This window comes from Pseudophryne corroboree, chromosome 5 (assembly GCF_028390025.1).
Source record: "Pseudophryne corroboree isolate aPseCor3 chromosome 5, aPseCor3.hap2, whole genome shotgun sequence".
NCBI lineage: Eukaryota > Metazoa > Chordata > Amphibia > Anura > Myobatrachidae > Pseudophryne > Pseudophryne corroboree.
In genome coordinates, this window is record NC_086448.1 from 294,505,015 (window position 1) to 294,528,913 (window position 23,899).

Consider the following 23,899-nt stretch of genomic DNA (forward strand, 5'->3'; position numbering starts at 1 on the left):
ATCTACGGAGATGGACACCTTAGATAGGGATACCATTCTAATGACCATGGAGCATATCCGAGATGCTGCCTTGTATATGAGGGATGCTCAGAGAGACATTTGTTTACTAAGCTCTAGAATAAACGCTATGTCTATTTCTGCTAGGCGGCTCTTGTGGACCCGACAGTGGACGGGAGACGCCGACTCAAAGCGGCATATGGAGTCATTGCCTTACAAGGGGGAGGAGTTGTTTGGAGAAGGCCTCTCGGACCTTGTCTCTACTGCTACGGCCGGTAAATCAAATTTTTTACCTTATGTTCCCCCGCAGCATTCTAAGAAGGTACCACATTATAAAATGCAGTCCTTTCGTTCCAATAAAAACAAGAAGGTACGAGGATCGTCCTTCGTTGCCAGAGGTAAAGGCAAGGGAAAAAAGCTGCACTCAGATAGTTCCCAGGAGCAGAAGTCCTCCCCTACTTCCACAAAGACCACAGCATGACGCTGGGGCTTTCCGGGGGGGAGGGGGGGGGGGGGGTCAGATCAAGTGGGGGCATGTCTTCGTCTTTTCAGCCACGTCTGGGTTCAATCACAGGTGGATCCCTGGGCAATAGAGAGTGTTTCCCAGGAATACAGACTGGAATTCGAAGACATGCCCCCTCGCCGGTTTTTCAAATCGGCTCTGCCGGCTTCCCCGTCAGATAGGGAGCTAGTGTTAGCGGCAATTCACAAATTGTACATTCAACAGGTGATGATCAAGGTTCCTCATCTCCAGCAAGGAGAGGGTTATTATTCATCCCTGTTTGTGGTACCGAAACCGGACGGTTCGGTCAGACCCATTTTAAATCTAAAATCCCTGAACCTGTACTTGAAGAGGTTCAAGTTCAAAATGGAATCGCTCAGAATGGTCATCGCCAGCCTGGAGGGAGGGGATTGGATGGTGTCCCTGGACATAAAGGATGCTTACCTTCATGTTCCGATTTCCCCCCCTCACCAGGCGTTTCTGAGATTTGCAGTACAGGATTGTCACTACCAATTTCAGACGTTGCAGTTTGGTCTTTCCACGGCCCCGAGAATTTTCACCAAGGTAATGGCGGAAATGATGGTGCTCCTGCGCAAGCAGGGAGTCACAATTATCCCGTACTTGGACGATCTCCTTATAAAGGCGAGATCTCGGGAGAAGTTGCTGGACAGCGTGTCTCTGTCTGTGAAGACGTTGCAGATGCACGGCTGGATTCTCAATTTACCGAAATCCCAGCTAGTACCTGCAACGCGTCTGACCTTTTTGGGCCTGATTCTAGGCACAGACCAAAAAAGAGTTTTTCTTCCGGTGAAGAAGGCTCAGGAGCTCATAGCCCTGTCAGGAACCTTTTCAAGCCAAAAAAGGTTTCGGTGCATCATTGCACAAAGGTTCTGGGGAAGATGGTGGCTTCATACGAGGCCATCCCCTTCGGCAGGTTCCATGCGAGGACTTTCCAATGGGACCTATTGGACAGATGGTCCGGGTCCCATCTACATATGCAGAAACGGATCACCCTGTCTCCCAGGGCCAGGGTATCTCTCCTGTGGTGGCTGCACAGTGCTCACCTCCTAGAGGGTCGCAGGTTCGGCATTCAGGACTGGATCCTGGTGACCACGGACGCGAGCCTCCGAGGTTGGGGGGCTGTCGCACTGGGAAGAAATTTCCAAGGTCTCTGGTCAAGCCTAGAGACTTGTCTCCACATCAATGTCCTGGAGTTAAGGGCCATTTACAACGCCTTACGCCAGGCGGAGGAATGGCTTCAGAACAAACCGGTTCTGATTCAGTCGGACAATATCACGGCAGTGGCTCATCGGTTAAGGCCCATTCCACTAGGAAGGTGGGCTCTTCTTGGGCGGCTGCCCGAGGGGTCTCGGCACTACAACTGTGCCGAGCTGCTACTTGGTCGGGGTCAAACACCTTTGCAGAGTTCTATAAGTTTGATACCCTGGCTGAGGAGGACCTCCTGTTTGCTCAATCGGTGCTGCAGAGTTATCCGCACTCTCCCGCCCGTTTGGGAGCTTTGGTATTATCTATTTCTCGTAGTCCGTAGAGGATGCTGGGCGCCCGTCCCAAGTGCGGACTTCTTCTGCAAGACTTGTATATAGTTATTGCTTACATAAGGGTTATGTTGTGGTCGGTCTTGAACCGAGGCTATGTTACTTGTTCATACTGTTAACTGGGTAGTATATCACAAGTTATACGGTGTGATTGGTGTGGCTGGTATGAATCTCGCCCTTAGGTTACATAAATCCTTTCCTCGTACTGTTCATATCCTCTGGGCACAGTTTCTCTAACTGAGGTCTGGAGGAGGGACATAGAGGGAGGAGCCAGTGCACACCCAGTATCCAAAGCTTTCTTAAAGTGCCATTTCTCCTGCGGAGCCCGTCTATTCCCCATGGTCCTTACGGAGTCCCCAGCATCCTCTACGGACTACGAGAAATAGATTTACCGGTAAGTAAAATCCTATTTTTTCATAGTCCATAAGGGATATTGGGCGCCCGCCTCTGTGCAGTGACTTTCTGCAGGTTCTCCGTTAGGTGTTACCTGTTCAGCTGTTGCTGTTTATGTTGCCAGATGTTGCTGGCCCAGTTACGTTATGGTGTGCTGGTTTATGAATCTCACCACACTTCTCGTTGTTATTTTCCTTCTCTCAAGTATGTCCTTTCTTCTTCGGGCACTGTTTTACCTATAACTGCCTGTGGGAGGGGGGATAGAGGGGAGAACCCAGCACACCCAGTGGAAGAAATTAAAGTGCACCTGCTCCTTTGGACACAGTCTATACCCCATCATACTAATGTGTCCCCAATGTCCCTTATGGACTACGAGAAAAGGATTTACCGGTAGGTATTTAAAATCTTCTTTTACCCTGCACAGAAGCAATATAACCCACCCAAATCTAACTCCTTGCACATGTTAAAACTGCCCCACCTGGAGTGCACATGGGGCCTAGTTCGGCTTTGATCGTAGATGTGCTAAATTTAGCACATCTACGATCATTTTCTCCGACATGCAGGGGCACGCCTAGCACAGGGCTAGTCTGCCCCGCATGTCTGGCTCTGCCAAAACCCCCACCACCACCTGGCATTGGTGCAAAAGCATTGCATGGCGGCGATGCTTTTGAACCTGGTTAGTCACTACCTGCCTGCGCAGCTCCTGTACTCTGGCAGGGAGCAACCCGCCGTGCCCCCCCCCCCCCCCCAAACTGTCCGGACCGCTCCCCATCGTTGTCCAGACTGCGCCCTACCATTGGCGTTCTAAAGCCATTGGGACGCCCCCTCCCGACCCGCAACCCCTTCTGCCTGTCAATCAGGCAGAGGCGGTCACAGCCCAGACATGTTTTTAGCATCTCACTGGGCTCCTGGGGTGCGCGTACGCACTCCACAAAAAAAATTTCAGACTGCGATCGCTGCAGCGATGCAGTCTGAATTACACCCATGGTTTTGCCCAATTGCTAACTTTTTTGATTTGCTAACAACTCTAAATAACCCTCTTAGAGAGAGAACTTGATTTACTGTACAAAAAAATGTCAACGTTTTATGCAGGGTCCCCTTACAGGCAGTCAAACATTTCATCTAATGTCTAAAGTGTAGAAGAGAAAACCAATGTAATTGTTTGCTGTGTGTTATTGCACTAGTAATGTGAATGTTAGAGTAGAAGGGTAAGTATACATATATACTGTATTTCATGGTGTAGCATCTTGCATCATTGAATTCCAATCGCTGCATGGATCATTGATCTAATGGAGAACTCACTGAACACAAACTAAAGGTGCATACACTTAGCGATATAGTAAACAATAGTGCTCATTTCCTCCTTTCTGAGCGATATTATTTACTATATCGTCCAGTGTGTATGCAGCGGACGATGTGCGGCCGCGCGAGTCGTTAACGACCCACGGTGTCTGCTGTACATGCAGCTCTATTTGGACTCATCGTCCAAAGCTGCATGTACAGCTCTGCGTCACTGTGTATGGCCGCCGTCGGGCTGGCCGGGAGCGGACACACTAAGCGATGTCGCTCATGGAGCACATTGCCTAGTGTGTACCCACCTTAACAGGTTTTCCAATAGAGGAAGGGGTAAAAAAGACAAACATTGTTTAAGGCTTTTCATGTCTGCAATTGTGTTAGCCATAATGTCTGTTAAAGATCCGGTCAAGCTGTTGTAGAATGCTGGATGCTACCACGTGGAATATTACTTTATACAGTTTCATGTCTCCATGAAATTAACTAGATCAGCATCCATTGGTGAGTGTGCAGATAAGTTTTCTTAAATAGTATTTAGTTAGCTTTGTTTCTTTTAGCCTTTGCTCAGTTATAGTTCTCACCCACTTGTGTATACTGGCTACAATAGTCTGGGGCAGATGTATTAAGCCAGGAGAAGTGATAAGTGGAAGGTGATAACGCACCAACCAATCATTCGGGAAAAATGACAGGAGCTGATTGGAAGGTGATAACGCACCAGCCACTTATTACTACTTTATCACTTCCCCAGGCTTAATAAATCTGACCTTCTGTCTTTCATTAAAGAAGGCAGAATAAAATGCCAAAGGCTCATGGAAGAATTTGTAAGGATTACAAGTAAATGAATCATTTCCCTAGGTCAGTCATTTTTCCCACTTTCTTCAGCAGATACCATTCTCTAAGCATGACCTGTTTGGTTTGGTAGGGGAAGGGGGGGGGGGGATCCGGATTGACCTGTCTCCATATATAATGTTAGTTACCATTTTGAATGAAATAGTGATTACTTCACAAAGAATGTAATATGAAGCAGTGACTATATTTACAACTGCATGGAGTTATATCGGACTTTCCATTCTCTTCCAGTTCTGCTAATGCTGCTCCAGAGTTTGAAGGCCGTGGAGGAGAGGAGCTTGGCACAGAGATAGCGAACATGTTCTACAAAATATTTGGTAACAAGAGCAGTATTGACCTGAAGAGTCTATGCATCCTGCCGGGGGAGCATTGCTGGGTCCTGTATGTAGATGTATTGGTGAGAGAAATGGTTTTTTATATTCCATCATATCTTTGTGATAACTCTTAAAAGCACTCTTGGCATGCTGTAGCAGAAAAGATTATATGAGACCTGTATCAAAGCTTCTAATGTGTGAAGAAGTTTCCCATAGCAAACAATTAGCTTGTACTTATCATTTTATAGAATATACTTGATAATTGCTAGCTAGAAGATGATTGGTTGATGTGAGCAACTTCTCCACCCTTTAGAAAGTAAGATACTTTTCCCCTTTTCTCTGACGTCCTCGTGGATGCTGGGAACTCCGTAAGGACCATGGGGAATAGCGGCTCCGCAGGAGACTGGGCACAAAAGTAAAGCTTTAGGACTACCTGGTGTGCACTGGCTCCTCCCCCTATGACCCTCCTCCAAGCCTCAGTTAGATTTTTGTGCCCGGCCGAGAAGGGTGCACACTAGGGGCTCTCCTGAGCTTCTTAGTGAAAGTTTAGTTTTAGGTTTTTTATTTTCAGTGAGACCTGCTGGCAACAGGCTCACTGCATCGAGGGACTAAGGGGAGAAGAAGCGAACCTGCCTGCTTGCAGCCAGCTTGGGCTTCTTAGGCTACTGGACACCATTAGCTCCAGAGGGACCGAACACAGGCCCAGCCTCGGAGTCCGGTCCCAGAGCCGCGCCGCCGGCCCCCTTACAGAGCCAGAAGCAAGAAGAGGTCCGGAAAAATCGGCGGCAGAAGACATCAGTCTTCAACAAGGTAGCGCACAGCACTGCAGCTGTGCGCCATTGCTCCTCAGGCACACTTCACACTCCGGTCACTGAGGGTGCAGGGCGCTAGGGGGGGGCGCCCTGAGCAGCAATGTAAAACACCTTGGCTGGCATAAATACACCACATATAACCCCCAGGGCTATATGGATGTTTTTTAACCCCTGCCAGAATTCACCAAAAAGCGGGAGAAAAGGCCGCCGAGAAGGGGGCGGAGCCTATCTCCTCAGCACACGGGCGCCATTTTCCATCACAGCTCCGCTGGAAGGACGTCTCCCTGACTCTCCCCTGCAGTCCTGCACTACAGAAAAGGGTAAAAAAGAGAGGGGGGCACTAATTTGGCGCAGTTTTGATAGTAACAGCAGCTATAAAGGGAAAAGCACGTTATATAGTGGTATTCTTGTCTATATATAGCGCTCTGGTGTGTGCTGGCATACTCTCCCTCTGTCTCCCCAAAGGGCTAGTGGGGTCCTGTCCTCTATCAGAGCATTGCCTGTGTGTGTGCGGTGTGTCGGTACGATTGTGTCGACATGTTTGAGGAGGAAAATGAGATGGAGGCGGAGCAATTGCCTATAATAGAGTTGTCACCCCCTAGGGAGTCGACACCTGAGTGGATGAGCTTATGAAAGGAATTGCGTGACAATGTCAGCTCTTTACGAAAGACAGTTGACGATATGAGACAGCCGGCTACTCAGCTTGTGCCTGTCCAGGGGTCTCAAACGCCATCAGGGGCTCTAAAACGCCCATTACCTCAGATGGCAGACACGGATACTGACTCCAGTGTTGACGATGATGAGACAAATGTGACTTCCAGTAGGGCCACACGTTACATGATTGAGGCAATGAAAAATGTTTTGCATATTTCTGATAATACAAGTACCACTAAAAAGGGTATTATGTTTGGTGAGAAAAAACTGCCTGTAGTTTTTCCTGTATCCGAGGAATTAAATGGTGTGTGATGAGGCGTGGGTTTCCCCCGATAAAAAAACTAATAATTCCTAAAAGGTTATTGGCATCATACCCTTTCCCGCCAGAGGATAGGGCACGTTGGGAAACACCCCCTAGGGTGGATAAAGCGCTCACACGCTTGTCTAAACAGGTGGCACTACCCTCTCCCGATACGGCTGCCCTAAAGGAACCTGCCGACAGAAAGCAGGATAATATCCTAAAATGTATATACACTCACACGGGTGTTATACTGCGACCGGCAATCGCCTCAGCCTGGATGTGCAGTGCTGGGATGGCGTGGTCGGATTCCCTGACTGAAAATATTGATACCCTAGATAGGGACAGTATATTACTGACTATAGAGCATTTAAAAGATGCATTTTTATATATGCGTGATGCGCAGAGGGATATTTGCCGACTGGCATCAAGAGTTAGCGCGCTGTCCATTTCTGCAAGAAGAGGGTTATGGACGCAGCAGTGGTCAGGTGATGCGGATTCCAAAAGGCACATGGAAGTATTGCCTTATAAGGGGGAGGAGTTATTTGGGGTAGGTCTATCAGACCTGGTAGCCACGGCAACTGCTGGAAAATCCACATTTTTACCCCAGGTAACCTCTCAACATAAGAAGACGCCGTATTATCAGGCGCAGTCCTTTCGGCCCCATAAGGGCAAGCGGGCAAAAGGCTCCTCATTTCTGCCCCGTGGCAGAGGGAGAGGAAAAAGGCTGCAGCACACAGCCAGTTCCCTGGAACAGAAGCCCTCTCCCGCCTCCGCAAAGTCCTCAGCATGACGCTGGGGCTTTACAAGCGGACTCAGGCACGGTGGGGGCCCGTCTCAAGAAGTTCAGCGCGCAGTGGGCCCACTCGCAAGTGGACCCCTGGATCCTTCAGGTGGTATCTCAGGGGTACAAATTGGAATTCGATACGTCTCCCCCTCGCCGTTTCCTAAAGTCTGCTTTACCGACGTCTCCCTCAGACAGGGAGGCAGTATTGCAAGCCATTCACAAGCTGTATTCCCAGCAAGTGATAATCAAGGTACCCCTCCTGCAACAGGGAAAGGGGTATTATTCCACACTGTTTGTGGTACCGAAGCCGGACGGCTCGGTGAGACCAATTTTAATTCTAAAATCCTTGAACACTTACATACAGAGGTTCAAATTCAAGATGGAGTCACTCAGAGCAGTGATTGCAAACCTGGAAGAAGGGGATTATATGGTGTCTCTGGACATCAAAGATGCTTACCTACATGTCCCAATTTACCCTTCTCACCAAGGGTACCTCAGGTTTGTGGTACAGAATTGTCACTATCAGTTTCAGACGCTGCCGTTTGGCTTGTCCACGGCACCCCGGGTCTTTACCAAGGTAATGGCCGAAATGATGATACTCCTTCGAAGGAAGGGAGTTTTAGTTATCCCTTACTTGGACGATCTCCTGATAAGGGCAAGATCCAGGGAACAATTGGAAGTCGGGGTAGCACTATCTCAGATAGTGTTGCGGCAGCACGGTTGGATTCTCAATATTCCAAAATCGCAGCTGATCCCGACGACACGCCTTCTATTCCTAGGGATGATCCTGGACACAGTCCAGAAAAAGGTTTTTCTCCCGGAGGAGAAAGCCAGGGAGTTATCCGAGCTAGTCAGAAATCTCCTAAAACCAGGCCAAGTCTCAGTGCATCAATGCACAAGGGTCCTGGGAAAAATGGTGGCTTCCTACGAAGCAATCCCATTCGGCAGATTCCACGCAAGAACCTTCCAGTGGGATCTGCTAGACAAATGGTCCGGGTCGCATCTTCAGATGCATCAGCGGATAATCTTGTCACCAAAGACAAGGGTGTCTCTCCTGTGGTGGTTGCAGAGTGCTCATCTTCTAGAGGGCCGCAGATTCGGCATTCAGGACTGGGTCCTGGTGACCACGGATGCCAGCCTGAGAGGCTGGGGAGCAGTCACACAGGGAAGAAATTTCCAGGGCTTGTGGTCAAGCCTGGAGACATCACTTCACATAAATATCCTGGAGCTAAGGGCCATCTACAATGCTCTAAGCCTAGCAAGACCTCTGCTTCAAGGTCAGCCGGTGCTGATCCTGTCAGACAACATCACGGCAGTCGCCCACGTAAACAGACAGGGCGGCACAAGAAGCAGGAGGGCAATGGCAGAAGCTGCAAGGATTCTTCGCTGGGCGGAAAATCATGTGATAGCACTGTCAGCAGTGTTCATTCCGGGAGTGGACAACTGGGAAGCAGACTTCCTCAGCAGGCACGACCTCCACCCGGGAGAGTGGGGACTTCATCCAGAAGTCTTCCACATGATTGTTAACCGTTGGGAAAAACCAAAGGTGGACATGATGGCGTCCCGCCTCAACAAAAAACTAGACGGGTATTGCGCCAGGTCAAGGGACCCTCAGGCAATAGCTGTGGACGCTCTGGTAACACCATGGGTGTATGTGTTCCCTCCTCTGCCTCTCATACCCAAGGTACTGAGAATTATAAGACGAAGAGGAGTAAGAACTATACTCGTGGCTCCGGATTGGCCAAGAAGGACTTGGTACCCGGAACTTCAAGAGATGCTCAGAGGACCCGTGGCCTCTACCTCTAAGAAGGGACCTGCTCCAGCAGGGACCCTGTCTGTTCCAAGACTTACCGCGGCTGCGTTTGACGGCATGGCGGTTGAACGCCGGATCCTGAAGGAAAAAGGCATTCCGGATGAAGTCATCCCTACCCTGATCAAAGCCAGGAAGGATGTAACCGCACAACATTATCACCGTATTTGGCGTAAATATGTTGCGTGGTGCGAGGCCAGGAAGGCCCCTACAGAGGAATTTCAACTGGGTCGTTTCCTGCATTTCCTGCAAACAGGACTGTCTATGGGCCTAAAATTAGGGTCCATTAAGGTTCAAATTTTGGCCCTGTCGATTTTCTTCCAGAAAGAACTGGCTTCAGTTCCTGAAGTTCAGACGTTTGTCAAGGGGGTACTGCATATACAGCCTCCTTTTGTGCCTCCAGTGGCACCTTGGGATCTCAATGTAGTTTTGGGGTTCCTAAAATCACATTGGTTTGAACCACTCACCACTGTGGACTTAAAATATCTCACATGGAAAGTGGTAATGCTGTTGGCCCTGGCTTCGGCCAGGCGTGTGTCAGAATTGGCGGCTTTATCCTATAAAAGCCCTTACCTAATTTTTCATACGGACAGGGCAGAATTGAGGACTCGTCCTCAATTTCTCCCTAAGGTTGTTTCAGCGTTTCACCTGAACCAGCCTATTGTGGTACCTGCGGCTACTAGGGACTTGAAGGACTCCAAGTTGCTGGATGTAGTCAGGGCCCTGAAAATATATGTTTCCAGGACGGCTGGAGTCAGAAAATCTGACTCGCTGTTTATCCTGTATGCACCCAACAAGCTGGGTGCTCCTGCTTCTAAGCAGACTATTGCTCGTTGGATTTGTAGTACAATTCAGCTTGCACATTCTGTGGCAGGCCTGCCACAGCCTAAATCTGTAAAAGCCCATTCCACAAGGAAGGTGGGCTCATCTTGGGCGGCTGCCCGAGGTGTCTCGGCTTTACAACTTTGCCGAGCAGCTACTTGGTCAGGGGCAAACACGTTTGCTAAATTCTACAAATTTGATACCCTGGCTGAGGAGGACCTGGAGTTCTCTCATTCGGTGCTGCAGAGTCATCCGCACTCTCCCGCCCGTTTGGGAGCTTTGGTATAATCCCCATGGTCCTTACGGAGTTCCCAGCATCCACTAGGACGTCAGAGAAAATAAGAATTTACTTACCGATAATTCTATTTCTCGTAGTCCGTAGTGGATGCTGGGCGCCCATCCCAAGTGAGGATTGTCTGCAATACTTGTACATAGTTGCTGTTACAAAAATCGGGTTGTTTTTTGTTGTGAGCCATCTTTTCAGAGGCTCCTCTGTTATCATGCTGTTAACTGGGTTCAGATCACAGGTTGTACGGTGTGATTGGTGTGGCTGGTATGAGTCTTACCCGGGATTCAAAATCCTTCCTTATTGTGTACGCTCGTCCGGGCACAGTATCCTAACTGAGGCTTGGAGGAGGGTCATAGGGGGAGGAGCCAGTGCACACCAGGTAGTCCTAAAGCTTTACTTTTGTGCCCAGTCTCCTGCGGAGCCGCTATTCCCCATGGTCCTTACGGAGTTCCCAGCATCCACTACGGACTACGAGAAATAGAATTATCGGTAAGTAAATTCTTATTTTACTTTGATATGGAGATTACAATATCTCTACTAAAATATATAGCCAATGTAGAATGTAGTAATAGTCTGTCCAGGTATTTCTACATAATGGCTTCATCTACATTTATTTAGTTGTCATATAGATCATGTTCGTAATCCATTCTGCTTTGCTTGGTGTACACTCACTGATAATCTCAGTTGTTTCTGGTGTATCATTATGAGTAACTCCTCCTCTCAGATACAAACAGGTTGACCTCACTCTACCATACAAACTGTATCTGAGAGCGTTTGTGTGAGATGCTGTCACATGAACATTTCAGAATGGTGCTCTTTTCCTTGGAGAGAAGCATTTCCATACTCATATTCACAGCAGTTGTCCTGTCATACTTGTGCTACAGCAATGAATGCTACATGCACTATTTTCACAACTGAAGCACCCTTAAGCTCGGTACACACTAGAACAATCTTGTACCGATATGTAGTTTCTGTCCAAATCAGAACAACGTATCGGCCGGATTGTTCAGTGTGTACGCCTGTTAGTGATGTCTTCTGGTTGGCCCTGCTTGTAGGGTCAACCAGAAGACATCACTAATGATGCCATGCTGCCAAATGCAGCATGGCAATCTCCATCTCCCCCCTGCATCAGCAAGTTTGTATGCACTAGCCGATGCAGGGCTTTTTATCTGCATATTGGTAAATGCATTTGGAAGATAATCATAGACGAGCGCGTTCAGTCCTTTTCTGATTGCACCGACTGTAACCGGTGATGCAGGAAGGGATCTCCCGCGTGTAAGTATTGGAAATTCAATTTCATGTCATGGAAAATGTGTTTTTAGAAGTTGCTTTTCAGGGTAATACATGTGTAACATTTCTCTATGAAAATGTATTATAGTCACCCTTAAATACATACGATAAATGAAAAAGGTTTTGTCCAAAGTACGTTTTATTCATCCACTACTTATACATAGACAAGAAGGGCATTGGTTCTCAGTCATGACATGATTTGTAGTAGTGGTGTACAGCCTGTCTGACACAATCTGTTTTTTTGGGGTTTCTCCAGTTCAGGATCCACCTATTCTGAGGTCCTAAGGCAAATGGTATTCATTGACATTTGGGATCACAGCTAAATAGGGTTGTGCACCACTGCTATAGATAGATTACTATTTTAAGATGAAGCCTATATTTCTTTTTCATCCACTAGGGGTCACTGGAGTACTCTTGGGATATGGACGGCTTCCGCACTGAATATTCAAATTCAGTAACACTCCTCCCCTCCATACTCCCAGAGTACCTCAGTGTTTTTTCTGTGCTCGTCGGAGCAACAGGGCTGGTGTGGGGGCTCCCACACTTAGTGAATATTTTATTTTTATTTTTACAACTTAAGACACATGCCTTCCCAGTTTCTACTAAAAACATGGGTCCGGGATGGTGCCGCTGCACGGAGCAGCGCATGGCGTGTCGGTCCTCACAAAGAGCACCCTCACAGCCACACGCAGCTCACTCACTGACTGCTGCAAGAGCTGGACGGAGCTTACAGATAGAAGCCCCGTCGCAGCCCTCCCTACAGGAGACAAGGTATGCTGGGGGGGACAGGGCAGTCAGCGCACGCTGCCGCCCCGCTGTGTGGGGTCCGTGTTGTAACCGCCGACCGCACCGGCCGCCTGCCCCAGCCGCTCCGTCCGGGAGCTCATCGCCCGCCGCAGCACAGCCGTGCCGCCAAGAGCCGCTCCACGCCGCTCCGGCCCGCCGCACTCCGTGCACACCCGCCGGCCACACTTCCATCACGGCCGCTCTTCTTATAGCGCGCTCCCTGCACTTACTCCGGACAGGTCCGGCTCCCGCTCCCCGCTGAGACACAGCGCTACACGAAGCACAGGGGGAGGGGGGAGAGGTCTGCACACAGGCAGCGCAGCTGCAAGGAGGGAAAAGCCTAGGCTGCATGGCTGCCTGCCATATTACATAATACTATGCTGCATGGGGTATAGTGTGCTGCATGGGGTATAATATGCTGCATGGGTTATATTATGCTGCATGGGTTATAATATGCTGCATGGGTTATATTAATAGGCTGTTAAGCCTATATTAAAGGCAATGTCAGGTACAGGCTATAGAGTCATGTATTGTAACCTGCCCTGTGATTCTAACTGTAAGCATAGAATGTGGGCCTTTTTTAACATGTTTCCTGTGTCTTCCTATGATTCCAGAATGTTCCTGTACTACATCTCTACTCCACCGGAGGCGCAGGGGTGTAAGGGGGAATTTCCTATCAGGTTTCATATAGTACTGGCCACGTGCACTGCACTGCGGCCATATATATATATATATATATATATACACACACAATGATGAAAAATACGAGGCGGCACTCAGAAGACTTGTGAAAACATTCAATAAAAGTGTATTCAGTACATATATATATTACATACCTTAGTAACAATTTTACTGAGTCGTGCAAGTGTCTGTCTTTGTTTATTGTGTTGTCTGTCTGCATAATGAGTATGGCACCAGCAAAGACAAGATCGGAGTCTCGGATGAGACCGCCAAATCTAACGGAGGAGTCTCAGCCGTTGCAAAGGTCCAACTTCACTTTGGCAGACATTGATAATGACCAGTGCGTCAGTCTCTGAAGTTTAAAGAGACTAAGGAGCCTCTAACAAAACGACAGAGATCTCCAATGGGGTTCCTATTTAGGATATCTTAATAAGATGTTAGTAGAAACACAAAATAACCGAATAACCGGTTCTATACCTTCTACTTACCCGTTTCCACACAGTGACATCTACATTGGAGAATCCGCCATTGGTGGATTCGTCGGTGTCAAACCTTATAAAGACCCTTCAGACGTAAGATAGATTTGGGTCACTAAGGCGCTCTTTGTATGGGAACAATGACGATCACGTTATACTTATCGTTAATCAAATCTGAGAAGCTGCTGAGTATCTATGTACAGCTTCTGCTGCCGGCTGTTAGCTCGCTTCTCGCTTTTCATCGTCGCTAGTTACAGCACGACAAGTACTCTGGCTGCGTTCTTGGCAAGCGGAGTCAGAGGTCAAAAGAACGGAGGCCAGAAGTTGTTTGGTCCTAAATTGGACAAATGCATTCCTCAGGCCAAGGCGGGGGGGGGGGGGGGAGGGGGGAGTCTAGTTTCCTGCCATTGCCTCCACTGGTACCAAGACGGAAATACTCTGGTCCGGCGTTCAAAGCCTTTAGGCTTCAGTCCTTTCAAGGCTGTGGTAGAGTTAATCGAATATGGAAGAAATATACAATCTCAGAATTGCGCAGTGAAACAGAAAAAGCTGCCCAGACACTCGGTTCAAATTGGGGGAAAAAACACCAATTCCCAACAAATGCAGATCAAGAAAAAATGGTGAACCAGGTGTCACTGGCGCTAAATCCGTAAAGATGTGTTCAAACTGGACCCTGGCATGGGCTACCATAAACACAATCGTGAGGGGATCCTGACACCCCTTATTGGGGGTTGATACCCTGGGTTAATGTGTAAACCAACAGAATAAAACTGGGTATAAAATCACAAATGAACATTTATTAATAAAAACATACAATACATTTTATCTGCCAGTGCAATGGGACTCCAAAAGTGACTTGTGCTATTTTTGGTATATCAGCAAAGAAGCTCTCACCCTCTTTCTGTGTTGCGGTGGGCTAGCTTATAAACAAGCTGATGTGGTCCTAGGCTGAAATGGCCAAGCACCACCGCAAAACGTTTATCAGCAATAGGTCACCTTCAGTCCAAATGTGTAGGTCCTCAATCCATCAGCTTCTTTGCTGATATACCAAAAATAGCACAAGTCACTTTTGGAGTCCCATTGCACTGGCAGATAAAATGTATTGTATGTTTTTATTAATAAATGTTCATTTGTGATTTTATACCCAGTTTTATTCTGTTGGTTTGCACATTAACCCAGGGTATCAACCCCCAATAAGGGGTGTCAGGATCCCCTCACGATTGTGTTTATGGTAGCCCATGCCAGGGTCCAGTTTGAACACATCTTTACGGATTTAGCGCCAGTGACACCTGGTTCACCATTTTTTCTTAAGGCTGTGGTAGAGAAACAGCCACGCCTTGTAACGCCAGGGCGCTAAAGTCACCAACAAGCCAGTGGCTTGACGGGCTCCCAGGCCATCTCGGATTTCCAATTGTGGGAGCGCGCCTTCAGACGTTACATTTGCCGGGAATCCAGACATCCACTGATGGATGTATCCGCTATTTAGTGTTAAAAGAAAGCGGTCTCCCGCCACTGCGCTTTTTCAAGACAGGACTGCCTCTGTCGGACGACAAGAAGGCGTTTTTGCAGATTGCCATTCAGTCTCTGCTGGATTCAGCAGTTTTTAATTCCAGCCCTGGTACACCAACAAGGTCAGGGTTATTATTCCCGTCTGTTTGTGGTACCGAAGCCGGAGGGCTCCGTCACAGTCTCAATCAGTAAGTCACTTACTACAGATTGCAGATGGAATTTCTGCGGTCAGTAATTGTAGATTTGGAGCCACAAGATTGCATGATTGCGCTTGATCTCAAGGATGCGTACTTACACATTCCGATTTGGTCACCTCATCAGATGTTCTTGCGTTTTGCAATGCGCCACAACCATTAACAGGCTCTACCGTTTGGCCTCTCGTCAGCGCCTCGGGTATTCACCAAAGTGATGTCTGTGATGATAGCTCATCTCAGATCCCTGGCAGTGACAATCGTTCCGTACTTAGACGATCTGCTCATAAAAGCTCCGTCTCAACAGATGCTCCTCCAACTTGCGCTGCTAACGTACATCACGGTTGGAGTGTCAACTTCAAGAAATCGCATCTAATTCCGTCTCAAGGACTTCAATTCCTAGGTATGATTCTCGATACGGTAAATCAAAGAATTTACCTACTACAACAGAAAGTACAGATTATTCGCCATCTGGTACAATTAGTGCTCAAGCCACGCACACTCTCGGTACATTTGTGTATTCGCCTATTGGGAACAATGGTGGTGGCTTTCGAAGCGCTTCAGTTCGGAAGATTTCACTCGCGTCCATTTCAACAGCATGTGCTCGCACAGTGGTCGGCCTCGCATCTGCAGATTCCCCACAGGGTGAGGTTGTCGGCAAGGGCTAGGGTGTCTCTACTCTGGGGCTCAAGGTACACAATTTAACCGCAGGCGGCGGCTGGAATTGAATAATTCTAACGGCGAACGTGAGTCTCAGAGGTTGGGGAGCTGTAGTTCAAAATTGTCAGCGACAGGGTCTCTGGGCGGATCACGACAGATTGCGGTCTATAAATGTCCTGGAACTCCGCGCAATTTACAATGCACTACGACAAGCAGTACACATGCTTCCCTCTCAGACTGTCCAAGTGCAGTCAGACAACGCGACGGCAGTCGCATACATCAACAACCAAGGAGGAACGAGAAGCCGCATGGCAATGCGGGAAGTAGCTCGAATCCTCAATTGGCCAGAATACCACCAGGTGATATTGTTGGCAGGGTTCATTCCGGGAGTGGACAACTGGGAGGCGGATTATCTCAGCCGTCGGGATTTTCATCCAGGAGAATGGGCATTAAATCCAGAGGTGTTTCAAATGTTGGTCCACAGGTGGGGTTACCCTCAGGTGGACCTGATGGCATCTCGCCACAATTACCAAACGCCCCAGTATGTGTCCAGAACGAGAGATCCAAGGGCAGTGGCGGTGGATGCTCTCACAATCGCGTGGCCGTACAGCCTCGTGTATCTGTTTCCACCGTTTCGGCTGCTCTCTCGGTTGCTAAAACGGATCAAAAGAGAGTCCGTCACAGTCATACTAGTGGTGCCTCATTGGTCTCGGAGAGCTTGGTTCTAGGATCTCCGCGGACTACTCGCAGACGATCCTTGGCCGCTCCTACTACATCCAGACCTGTTACAACAGGGTCCGTTCTTTTACCCCGATTTAGCGCGGCTGCGTTTGACGGGGTGGCTGTTGAGACCGCCCTCTTAAGAAGAGAGGGCATTACAGTATCGGTACACACTTTTCTACAAGGTGTCCTCAGAGTACAGCCTCCATTCATTCCAGTGGCGTGCGGTGAGGTCAGAGGCTGGTGAGGCACTACAGCCATAATGTCCGCTGAATCCTGCCGATGACCCATACCGCCGCCGAGCCAATGCCCACTACTGCCACTTAGCCGATGCCTGCTGCCACCGCCAATGGCTTACAAACTAGCCCACCATCAACTGACCCAGCCCTCTGCCACTAATTTGCACCTCAGTCCGATGCCGCCGATGCCCGCTTCCTGCCTGCTCATCATACTTGTGATATATTGTAAATTTTTATAGAAAAAAATAAAAATGAGTGTTTGGGAAGGGAGTGGGAGGAGGACATGAATGCAATTTTGTTGTCCAGGGCTTCCATTAACTTAATGGAGAAGGATCTGAATGGGTTAAAAAAATAAAAAAAAAAATGCGTGAGGTCCCCCTTCCTAAGTATAACCAGCCTCGGGCTCTTTGAGCCGGTCCTGGTTGTTTAAATACTGGGAAAAAATTGGACAGGGGTTCCCCGTATTTAGACAACCAGCATCGGGCTCTTAGACCGGTCCTGGTTCCAAAAATACGAGGGACAAAAGATGTAGGGGTCCCCCGTATTTTTAAAACCAGCACCGGACTCCACTAGCCAGGGACATAATGCCACAGCCGGGGGACACATTTATGTAGGTCCCTGCGGCCGTGGCATTACCCCCCCCCAACTAGTCACCCCTGGCCGGGGTTCCCTGGAGGAGTGGGGACCCCTTAAATCAAGAGGTCCCCCCCCTCCAGGCACCCAAGGGCCAGGAGTGAAGCCCGAGGCTGTCCCCAGCACCCCTGGGCGGTGGGTGCCGGGCTGATAGCCATAAGTGTGTATAAAAAAGAATATTGTTTTTTGTTGTGGAACTACAAGGCCCAACAAGCCTCCCCCGCTTGCTGGTACTTGGAGAACCTCAAGTGCCAGCATGCGGGGAAATAACGGGCCCGCTGGTACCTGTAGTTCTACAACAACAAAAAATACCCAAATAAAAACACAACACACACACCGTGAAAGTAAAAATTTATTAAAACACACTTACACACTCACACATACTTACCTACATCCCACGCCGGTCACGTCCACTTGTCCAGTAGAATCCAATAGGTGGTTCCTGTAAAAATGAGAGAGAGATCACTTACCTACATCCCACGCCGGTCACGTCCATTTGTCCAGTAGAATCCAAAAGTGTACCTGTAAAAATGAAAATTATACTTACAAACAAAGTAATCCACTGGAGGAGAGAGAGAGAGAGAGAGAAATTAATGAATATTATGCCCTCGCTGACGCGGGAAGACGTTAGCACAGACAGGGGAGAGTGCTGCTGCTAACTGGGATGATGGAGCAGGCTCCCCCAATAGTTGTGAGCCTAGTAGCTGTACCCCTAGTAGCTTTGCCCCCTGTAGCAGTGCCCCGAGTAGTTGTGCCCCCTGTAGTTGTGCCCCCTGTAGTTGTGCCCCTTGTAGCTGTGCCCCCTGTAGCTTTGCCCCTTGTGGCTGTGCCCCCCAGTTGCTGTGCCCCTTGTACTTGTGCCCCTTATTGCTGTGCCCCTGTTGCTGTGCCCCCCAGTTGCTGTGCCCCTTGTTGTGCCCCCCAGTTGCTGTGCCCCTTGTTGATGTGCCCCTGTTGCTGTGCCCCTTGTTGCGCCCCCCAGTTGCTGTGCCCCTTGTTTTTGCGCCCCCCAGTTGCTGTGCCCCTGTTGCTGTGCCCCTTGTTGTTGTGCCCCCCAGTTGCTGTGCCTCTTGTTGTTGTGCCCCCCAGTTGCTGTGCCCGTTGCAGTGCCCCCCAGTTGCTGTGCCCCTTGTTGTTGTGCCCCCCAGTTGCCGTGCCCCTGTTGCTGTGCCAGTTGCTGTGCCCCCCAGTTGCTGTGCCCCCCAGTTGTTGTGCCCCTCTTGCTGTGCCCCAACACAAACACATAAATAAAAAAAAAAACACACACATACTTACCGCTCCTGCAGCGCTGTCCTCCGTCCGTCCGCCGCCGGCTCGTCTCTTCTGTACTATGGGAGAGACGTCATGACTCATGACGTCTCTCCCATAGTAGCGGCGCTGGCTGCAGCGGGCGCCCACACAGCCCACGGCGCCTGCTGCAGCCGGGAAGGGGGTGATTGGACAGCGGATCCAGCACTGGATCCGCTGGGCCAATCACATCTGGACACTGACAGGGGCGTGCATTCATCGCACGCCCCTGTCATTGCGGCACCAGTATAGGTGCCGCTTGTCCATTCATTTTCAATGGGCTTTCACAGCCCATTGCTGCGCCCCGCCCCCTGCCCGCCCCCCGCTGCCCGGAGTTTTAATGTTAGCAGCGGGAGGCACCTCTCCCGCCGCCTCCCACCCTCACAAGCAGCCACAGGGGGGGAATTATTAAAATAAGGAAAAAAGATATTGATAACAGACTCTATTATAAATATCTTCTTTTTATCATTTTAATCATTATGACAGGGGAGGCACTGCCTCCCCTGACTGCACGTCCCTGATTCATTCCACCTACAGCGCCATGGGACTTGAATCTGGTTTTAGATTTCTTACAGTCTTCATATTTTGAACCCTTACAGCAAGTGGATATTAAGTTTCTCACTTGGAAAACAATTTTTCTTCTAGCCTTAGCTTCGGCAAGGCGCGTTTCAGATTTGGGTTCCTTGTCATGCAAGCCACCGTATTTGGTGTTTCATGATGACAGAGCGGAACTTCGGACGAATCCCGCTTTCTTACCAAAGGTAGTGTCATCTTTTCACATCAATCAACCAATAGTAGTTCCTGTGTTAACAGCACATTCTGGAACTCTGGATGTGGTACGCGCATTACGCGTTTATGTATCCCGAACGTCTACAGTTCGTAAGACGGATACGTTGTTTGTTTTCTATGATGCTGCTAAGATGGGTTGGCCAGTTTCTAAGCAGACCTTATCCAGATGGATAAAACTGACTATACGTCAGGCTTACCTTAATGCTAGGTTACAGCCGCATACATCAGTAACAGCTCATTCCACACGTTCTGTGGGAACTTCATGGCCAGCTGGTCGTGGAGCTTCTACGACGCAGCTTTGCCGTGCGGCTACATGGTCTTCAGTGCACACGTTTGTGCGCTTTTACAAGTTTGATACGTTTTGTGTCATCAGCATCTAGCTTTGGCCGCCTAGTGTTACAGGTGTCAAACAGCTCTCCCGCCCACGGGGGAAGCTTTGGTACGTCCCAAGAGTACTCCAGTGACCCCTAGTGGATGAAAAAGAAAATAGGATTTTGGTACTTACCAGGTAAATCCTTTTCTTTGAATCCATAGGGGGCACTGGACGCCCACCCAGAGCAGTTTTACCTGGTTTGTGGTAAGCTCAGGGGATCTTATGGTAACACATTTTCACCGACTGGTTCAAATTTTCTAGTTCTATCGGTTATGGTGGCAACTATTTCGTTGTCAGTTACGTTATGTGTCAACTTTATGGTTGTCCGTGATGTTATAGGTAATTCTCCATTGTCAACCTCTCTATCGCTCCTGTTCGGCTCAGTAAAAAACACTGAGGTACTCTGGGAGTATGGAGGGGAGGAGTGTTACTGAATTTGAATATTCAGTGCCCTGTTCCTGCGGAAGCCGTCCATATCCCAAGAGTACTCCAGTGCCCCCTATGGATTCAAAGAAAAGGATTTACCTGGTAAGTACCAAAATCCTATTTTTTCATGGCTAATAACTTTTCAAAGTTAGTGTATATAGCATTCCTATGTTATGAGAGCTGTTAGGTTAGGGCCAGTATACACAGGGAGATTTCCCCAAAGATGTATGCTGAGCGATCTAGCACAGACCACTCAGCACACATCTCTCCCCCGCTCAGCACACAGCGCGATGTGTGCTGAGCGAGGGAGTGGACGGGGGGCCGATCACTTCACCCAGTGGTGAAATGAGCGATGACACTAGATTGTTCCTGCATGCAGATCAGTCTAGCAGCGGTTATAGCGATGAGCGGGGCCACGCATCGCTATCGCTGTGGGGCATACACACGGAGAGATCTGTGCTTAATTTCTCAGCAATCTAGTCAGATTGCTTAGATTTTAACCACGGATCTCTCCGTGTGTATGCCCCTTTACTCGTTCTGTCTTCTATGATCAGTTCTGCTACAGTTTCCATGGCACTCATTTGTAACTGGTTGTGCTAGTGAAGCTAGATCCAGGTGCAGTGTAACTCCCTATAAAACGTAACCTTTATTATTATTTGTATAAAATACTAATCTTAAATAGCTTGCGAAGTATTCAAAGAAAATTAAATGAAATGGTGAATTGTGCAAAGAAAAATTCAAAATTAACAAAAGAATTGAACACACACTGGTCTCAAATATTTTCAATAACAGCTATGTAGTCTTATTCTTTAATAAACTCCAACTATAGCAATGTGTCTGTTGTCAATATTTGTCCATAGGATTATGTGTATAAATTGTAATATAATGTTTTAAACATAGTCCCCTCACTGGAATGGGCTTATAATTAAGAGACTTTATTAGATAGCTTGCTGCAGTGTATTGTCCTCAATATTATTGTTACATAAAATTAACAGGGAATTTGTCCCATCTGCAGCATATTTTCAGTCACTATTATAGTGAACACTCTTATCCTAAATGCTGATAAATTCCTGTGGTCATACCCTTCCACAAAATGTCAGTATATTAATACTGCCGTGTATTCTCACCACAAGTAATTTATATCAAAGGCTTGAATGGTAATATAGCAGTGATCTGTGCTGGTACGTTTATAATACAGAAACACCTAACAATTAGTGCTCATATATGATGCATTGTCATGAGTTAATTGAAAGTCAGTACTGCTTGGGCATATTGCTCACTATATTTATAGGGAGTTAGTGGTAATATTCAGTCTCCCGTCTGCAGCCTGTGATTACTCAGTCAGCTATGTCAGGCTGTAATAGCCTTGCTAAATTACAAAGTGTCGATATTGTGCACTATAGGGTATAGCCTCATACACTTGCTGTAATATTTGTTATCAGGCTACTTAAATCAGGCTAAAGTGGTCTAACTATATTACAGATTGCCAATAACGTACTCTGCCAATGATGATCTCATCTTATCTCCCCTCCACAACGTGTATTTCCAGAGACCGCTCTGTCAAGCTGCGATGACTCAGCTGTGTTACAAAGTATCAGTACGGTGCTCTGCAAGCTATCTGTATTACAAAGGATGTCATACACTGCAGACAGCAATTTCATAGGATTTCTGTGATAAATGATTTAAATTAATTATACCAAATCCTTATTCCTATTGCTACTATTGGCAGTATTGCATGTTGTAATAATAAGCCCTCTCTAAATAATGCTTAAATAAAGTGAGTCCACCCATATACCTAATAGTGGGGAACCAGCGTTTGTTTCAGACAAATATTAACAGCCTATGTTGCATATTTCAAGTAACCACGACTATCAGCTTATAGAAGTAATTTTTGCATCACATTATATTATAGCATGTTGAGACCATGTGATCATTTAAAAACACGGCACCCAGAAGGTAGGTGACGTGCTAACCTATGCGCATTTCGCATACGAGCTTTAACGAGGAGCACGTCACCTACCTTCTGGGTGCCGTGTTTTTAAATGATCACATGGTCTCAACATGCTATAATATAATGTGATGCAAAAATTACTTCTATAAGCTGATAGTCGTGGTTACTTGAAATATGCAACATAGGCTGTTAATTGTCTGAAACAAACGCTGGTTCCCCACTATTAGGTATATGGGTGGACTCACTTTATTTAAGCATTATTTAGAGATGGCTTATTATTACAACATGCAATACTGCCAATAGTCATAGGTGTGCGCAGGGGGGGTGCCTGGTGCGCAATGGCACCCCCTAATGTCTGGCACCCCAATCTCACATGCCTGATGCCGCGATCGCCGAGCAAGCTGATTACGGTCTCTTCTGCGCTACACCCTGTCAGGACTGTATTACTGACCGGACGCCTGGGTTAATCAAGGGTGCCACTGCCACTGGTTTTCAAATTCCCAGCTCCACCTCCATGTACAAAAACAGCGTGATGTGATTACGTCATGCTGCTCGCACGCCCACCCGCCACATGCCCACCTCTCTCCTTCTATGCTATGCCAACGCCAGCCACTGATGAGGATCAGCATGCAGCCAGTGTTCCTCTTAGGAAGACAAATTAAATACTGGCAGGCGGTCAGCAGCAACATTGACACGTCACTTGCAGCAGTACTAGTCTGCGACTGTCAGTGTCAGTGAGTGACTGACTTGTAAGTAAGCTGCTGCAGCTTGCAGAAGAAAGAGAGGGGGAGCCAGACCAGGCTGAGGAGGAGCAGTGTAATTGCAGTGAGTGCCATCAGGGGTGTTTGTTTGGTGCACACCACAACATCTGACAATGTATCTGCTTTATTAGGATTGGTACAAGGGTGGATATTTTATATTGCGTTGACCGTCAATAGATGGTGCTAGACATTCCCAAAAGGCGGTGCTAGACACACCCCTCCGACGGTGCACCCCCTAATAAATTGTGCTGCGCACGCCTATGCCAATAGTAGCAATAGGAATAAGGATTTGGTATAATTAATTTAAATCATTTATCACAGAAATCCTATGAAATTGCTGTCTGCAGTGTATGACATCCTTTGTAATACAGATAGCTTGCAGAGCACCGTACTGATACTTTGTAACACAGCTGAGTCATCGCAGCTTGACAGAGCGGTCTCTGGAAATACACGTTGTGGAGGGGAGATAAGATGAGATCATCATTGGCAGAGTACGTTATTGGCAATCTGTAATATAGTTAGACCACTTTAGCCTGATTTAAGTAGCCTGATAACAAATATTACAGCAAGTGTATGAGGCTATACCCTATAGTGCACAATATCGACACTTTGTAATTTAGCAAGGCTATTACAGCCTGACATAGCTGACTGAGTAATCACAGGCTGCAGACGGGAGACTGAATATTACCACTAACTCCCTATAAATATAGTGAGCAATATGCCCAAGCAGTACTGACTTTCAATTAACTCA

At 47.8% G+C, this 23,899-nt stretch overlaps 1 protein-coding gene across 2 annotated transcripts in view; it reads left to right on the top strand.

The window, feature by feature from the left end:
• The window catches only part of EXOSC7 (exosome component 7), a 111,834-nt gene that overhangs the window by 43,691 nt on the left and 44,244 nt on the right, over nt 1-23,899 (top strand). For both annotated transcript variants that reach the window (XM_063922415.1, XM_063922417.1), the window contains one exon: nt 4,822-4,987. In XM_063922415.1, the coding sequence (XP_063778485.1) occupies nt 4,822-4,987 (166 nt within the window). The remainder of the gene's footprint in view (nt 1-4,821; nt 4,988-23,899) is intronic.